A 6,268-nucleotide genomic window follows, 5' to 3' on the forward strand; every position below is an offset into this window, starting at 1 on the left:
TAAATAACTGTACAAAGAAGATACAAACAGGATAAATTGGAAGTAATCTCAGAGAGAAAGTGCTTGCATTAAGGATAGGAAAAGCTTCTTATAAAATATGGGATTTTAGCTGTTTCTGAAAGAAGTCAGGGAAACCATGAGACCAGGAGATGAGGAGGGGGAAAATTCCAGGCATGGGGCACAGCTGGTGAAGATGTCTGGAGCAAGGAGATGGAGGGTCTTGTTGGAGGAAGATGTCATTTGATCATAGAATCCTGTGGAGGGGGAGGAAGGTATAAGAAGCCTGGAAAGGGGGAATAGTTGGGTAGCACCATGTATACAATGTCAAGTCTAGAGTCTGGGAGACTGGGTTCAAATGTAGCCTTAGGCACTTCCTAGCTGTGTGACCTTGGGCAAGTCACTGACCCCTGTTTGTCTAGCCCTTGAACTATCATTAATATTAATTCTAAGCCAGAAAGTAAGGTGTTTTTTTTTTAAAAAGAAGATTAGAAAGATAGGAAGGGGTCAGGTGATAAATGTGAGCTTAGTTCTTCCCAAACTAGGGCTTAGCTTTCTATCTCCTGTACAACCACTGTCTCTATATTTGGTCTGCTGATAGCTGAATGATTAATTTGATCTAATCCAACCCTCAGAGGAACCGAATTGGCTCTGAAAATCCAAGTGATGTTTTCCGGTTTGTGGTAGAAGAACGAATTCAGTGCTGTCAGTCCAGGAAAGTTCGCTACACGGAGAGGGTCGATTATTTGATGCAGTTGCCAGTGGCCATGGAAGCGGCAACAAACAAGGGTAAGACAGATGGAAGAACAGACACACACGTGCACGTGCATGTGCGTGTGTGTGTGCGTTCACACACACACACACACACACATACACACACCCCAGAGAAGAGATCATTCATTTGCATCTTTATAGGAAAAAACACTAAAGTCATTGATGAGATTATTTGAAGAGGACTGTGAGGTTGGGTGCTCCCTATGATGAAGATCAAAACCAGGTTTAAATGAAAATGCATCTGGTGAGGGGCACCTGGGTGGCACCAGGACTGGAGTCAGAGGAACTGAGTTCAAATATGACCTCAGACACTTCTTAGCTATGTGACCCTGGGTAAGTCACTGACCCCTGTTTGCCTAGCCCTTGCCCTTCAGTCTGTGAGTTGTTACTAAGACAGAAGAATAAAATAAGAAGACAGAAAATATATCTGGTTTCCTTTTCTATTCCATTCAACAAGCTCCTCCTGTGCACTAGGCACTGTGCTAAGTGTCCAGGATATAAAGACGAAACAAAAAGGTTCTTGCCCTCAAGAAACTTACATTCATCTGCTAATGGAGTAGGGATAGAGCTACAATAGGATTGAATGAATAAAGCATTTATTGAGCGCTCACTGTATACAAAGTGCTGTGGTAAGTATTGGGGCCATAAGTAGAAAAGTGAGACGGTCCCATCACTCAGAGATCTCATGGTAAGAGGGAGAGAAAACAGAAGGAAGGTTGTAGTTAAAATTCAGATCTGAAGATCCCATTGGATGCTTTTGGCCAAGCACTTTCTTTATGCCTCTGTTGATAACATGATACTAATATATATTTATATGTGCCAAAGAAATACAAAGCATCTATTCATCTACCTAGACTAATCCCCCCATCTTCAATGCCATCTCCTAGATCTAATAAGTTTTCTGGTCCTTCTGGTGCTCTCAAACCCCTCCACCTCTCCAAAAAAGGACTTTCTTTATTTTTTGCCATTGTTTATTCATGTCCATATTGTTAGAATGGAAACACCTTGAGGGTAAGTGTGTTCCTTTTTTGTCTTTGTATCCTTGCCTTCTAGTACTTGTAGTTGACACTTAGGGAATACTTTTTAAATTCTTGAATAAAAGTAAATATAAAGTACTTTTTTGTTGTTGAATAAAACTAATCGTTAGGCTAGGATTTCTTAACCTAGGATGTGTGAACTTGTTAAAAATGTTTTAATAACTGTATTTTGATATAACTAGGGTTTTTGGTAATACTATATGTATTATTTTATGCATTTAAAAACATGATTTTGAGAAGGGATTCATAGATGTTATTAGACTGCCAAAGGGGCCCATGACACAAAAAAATTAAGAACACTCTAGATTTCCAAGTATCTTTATAAGAAAGGGTTGAATCCATTGGAGGTTTTGTGTGGGAACGGTAAGGATAAAGCCTCTTTTTTTTCTTTAAACCCTTACCTTCTGCCTTATAATCAATACCGTGCATTGGTTCCAAAGCAGAAGAGAGGTAAGGGCTGGGCAATGGGGGTTAAGTGATTTGCCCAGGGTCACCCAGCTAGGAAGTGTTTAAGGCCAGATTTGAACCTAGGACCTCTCATCTCTAGGTCTGGCTCTCAATCCACTGAGTCACCTAACTGGCCCCAGATGAAGCCTCTTTGAGCATTGAAGCTATCCACTAATGAGTTTGGACCATGTTTGTGGCAAAACCTGTAGAAGACACTTTTCCATCAGGGAAGAAAAATGGTAGAAAATCTTTGGATACTTACAAGGAGCTGGAGTGTCCTAATGCTAATAATGAATCCTAGGAGCCTCCTCTGGAGATGTTCTCCCTCCTGACATCAGACATTTCCCAAAGCTCCTCTGTAGACAAAAAATCCCAGGAAGGGATGGCCATTTAGTTCCTTTTTTTTTTTTTCTGGATCTCTGGCTTTCAAGAAGGCTGAGATCTCTGGCTCTCTGGAGCCAGACCTTTCTCCTCCTCTCCTTCCTCCCAGGTGTCTGATTCCTCCTTGTCAGACAACCCTCAGAGGAATCCGGATTGGGAAGGAAGGCTCTTGTTGACCGCAGAAGCCTCCAGAGGACCTTTTCCAAGGCTCTTCATTTGCTCTTCCTTGTCTGTCTTCCATCCAGATGAGCTGATTGCCTATGAGTTGACCAGAAGAGAAGCGGAGACATCCAGGAGACCGCTCCCAGAATTGGTCCGGGCCAGGATTCCTTTCAGTGCCTGCCTTCAGGCCTTTTCTGAACCAGACAATGTGGAAGACTTCTGGAGCAGCGCCCTACAGGCAAAGTCTGCTGGTGTGAAGTAAGTGGATGGTGTGTGTGTGTGTGTGTGTGTGTGTGTGTGTGTGTGTCTGTCTGTCTGTCTGTCTGTCTGTCTGTGTGGGTCTATAGAGCAGAAGTTGGGATCACAAAGAGTCAAACACTTAGTAGCAGTGTGTCCCTGGGCAAGTCACTTAACCTTATTTGCCTCAGTTTCCTCATTTTTAAAGTGAGCAGGAGAAGGAAATGGGAAACCACTTTAATATTTTTGCCAAAGAAATTCCAAATGTGATCACAAAGAGTTGTACATTTGATAGCTGTATGACTCAGGACAAGTCACTTAATTCTGTTTGTCTCAGTTTCCTCATTTGTAAAATGAATGGGAGAAGGTAATGGAAAACCACTCTAGTATCTTTGACAAGAAAACCCCAAATGGGGTCACAAAGAGTGAGACAGGACTGAAATAACAACTGAACAACAATTGTCTTACATCTTCCCACCCCTTGAAATGGCTATAAGAAAACCTTTGTTTCTTAAAGAGAAAATCCAACCTAGATACCTAGGTTAAAATTATTGATCAATCAATAAACATTTATTAAGGGTCTACCATGTGCCAGTCACTGTGCTAAACCCTGCTAAACCCTGCAGATACAGAAAGAGGCAAAATACAGTCCTTGCCCTCAAGGAGTTCACAGTTTAATGGGAAAGATAACCTGCCAAAAAACATAGATAGAACAAGCTATTTAAAAGATTAATAAGAGATAATTAACTGAGGGAAGCTACTAGAATTAAGTGGATTTGTGAAAGATTTCCTGTACAAGACAGGATTTTAGTTGGGACTTAAAAGATTAGTACTTTGGATTAAAAGCAAGACACCTGGGTTACCTTCCTCTATTTGCTTCCTTCTTCAGATCTTGCTCTGGGACAAATTACCCAAACATCTAAATTTACAAGACCAAATCATAAGAAAAATAGTGGAGCATGCAAAGAGGTATCTTCCAAACCCATGACAGGGGAGAGAATTTTTAACCAAGTAAGGTATAGGAAGGATCATAAAAACTAACGCTAATAATTTTCATTTCATCAAATTATAAAGCTTTGCATTAACAAATCAATGTAAACAGGGTGAGAAGAGTGATTGTTATTTGCCCATTTTGCACCAAAAAGCTCTGATAAAAGTCCAATTCATAGGATATGGAGAATTAAAACAAGCATATAAGACCAAAAGCCATTCCCCAGTACTTAAATGTTCAAAGGATATAATCAAACAGTTTTCAGATAATCAAATATATTTGTGGGTTTTCCATGAACAAAAATGGGGTGATGCTTTTGCTTTAAGATATTTTTCTTCATCAAAATTCTTCATTATGCTTTTGATTATGTAGAAAGCAACCATAGATGCTGCCCAAAGCTTCTCAGATATGGAGCCCCTGCCTTTTGGAATGTTTTGCTTGAAAAAGAAATTATATCTCCTATAGATAAAGAATATTTCCCAAATCCATAACAGTTTAGAGGTGATTGAATGGTTATTAATGATAAATATGAGCAAAATTCTGATTTAAAGAAGGTAGAAAAATATGGTGTAGAGAACCAGCTTGCATTCTACTCAATGAAACAACATGGATATGTGAGAATATAAAAAAATATGCCAAGTATTTTCAAAGTCATTTGAGGTATGAGTAGGCTCAATGAGCCTCATGCAATACTAACTTTTGTTTAGTAAGCACCTACTACGTGCCAGGCACTCTGATAAGTACTTTATAAATATTTTCTCATTTGATCAGTAAAGGTCCCAGAACCTTGAAGGGACCCGTGGATTCTAAGATGCAGAGCTGAGCTGGAGACATTGCAGGCAAGGAGGAAGAGGGGACAGCTCATACATAGAAGTACAGAGTGGAGATAGAATGTCCTGTAGGGATAAGAGTCACTTACCCAGTTTGACCGCGATATCGCGTGTCTATGGGAGGAGAAATATTGAGTTAACTCAGAAAGATAGATTGGAGCCAGACTCCAAAGGCCTTTAAATACCTTGGTGAGGAATTTTATTTTATTTTGTATTCCCGAGGCAATAGTGAGCCACTGAGCTTTCATGAGCAGAGGAGTGCCATCATCAGACTTTGTTGTGTTTTAGGAATATTAGTTTGGTGGTTGTGTGGTAGATGAATTGAAGAGGGGAGAGACTGGAGACGTATAGAATAATAATAAGGAGGTGATGAGGTCTCTTTCATGGAAAAGAATAATTCTGGTCACTTATTTTAGATGATGTCCTTTGATTAGAAGGAGACTTACCAGATATTTAAAAAATATGTAAGGCATGAGGAGAAGAGAGAGAGAGACACACAGACAAGGACCTGAGTGGTCACAGTTTCCTGGAATAGGAAGCTTTACATCCTGTATTTGTTTCTTCTTCTTTCTCAAGTGGATGTTAATGTGGGAATGTCACAGATATATTCAGGCTAGAGATGCCTTAGTGGAAAGGTCACTGTATTTTGAATCAGAAGACCTGGTTTCAGACCTCGACTGTGAGGTTCATCGAAAGCAGCATAGTGCTGTTAGAAAGCTCATGAGTTCAGAGGATTTAGGGTCTGATTCTGTCTCTGTTCCTTACTTTCAGCAAGTTACATAATCTTTCAAGTTATGTAAAATAAGAGAATTGGACCAGAGGGGGTCCCAAGAGCCAGATTTAGGATCCTAGGATTTTGTGGTTCCTGAGTGGATTATCTCTCCACACCTTTGTTTTCTTGTTGGTGAAATGGGAACAACACCTGCACCATCCTATCCCAGGATTGCTGTTAGGGAAATGCTTGGTCAATTTTAAAATACTATAGAAAGGGGCAGCCAGGTGGAGCAGGGGATTGAGAGCCAGGCCTGAAGATGGGAGACCCTGGGTTCAAATCTGGTTTCAGACACTTCCCAGCTGTGTGACCCTGGGCAAGTCACTTAACCCCCATTGCCTAGCCCTTACTGCTCTTCTGCCTTGGAACCAATATATAATATTGATTCTAAGATGGAAGGTAATATTTAAAAATATATATGTTATTAATTCTAAGGTGGAAAGTAAACATTTAAAAAAAAACCACTGTAGAAATGTAAACTATTAGGGAAAGTAGAAGAAGGGACTGGACCTGTTCAGGCTCCAAAGCCAGCTTTCCACCCATTGCTCTACTCTCTCACTTCAAAAGTGCATGTCATGGAATATTATTGTGCTATGAGGAATGATGAGCTGCCCGATTTCTGTAAGAACTGGAAAGACCT

The 6,268-nt window shown here is 40.3% G+C and overlaps 1 protein-coding gene across 2 annotated transcripts in view; it reads left to right on the top strand.

The window, feature by feature from the left end:
* USP13 (ubiquitin specific peptidase 13) overlaps positions 1-6,268 on the top strand; it is a 139,766-nt gene that overhangs the window by 99,935 nt on the left and 33,563 nt on the right. For both annotated transcript variants that reach the window (XM_001368179.5, XM_007501977.3), the window contains exons 12-13: positions 633-786; positions 2,882-3,056. In XM_001368179.5, coding sequence (XP_001368216.3) covers positions 633-786; positions 2,882-3,056 — 329 coding nt within the window. The remainder of the gene's footprint in view (positions 1-632; positions 787-2,881; positions 3,057-6,268) is intronic.

This window comes from Monodelphis domestica, chromosome 8, assembly GCF_027887165.1.
Source record: "Monodelphis domestica isolate mMonDom1 chromosome 8, mMonDom1.pri, whole genome shotgun sequence".
Lineage (NCBI taxonomy): Eukaryota > Metazoa > Chordata > Mammalia > Didelphimorphia > Didelphidae > Monodelphis > Monodelphis domestica.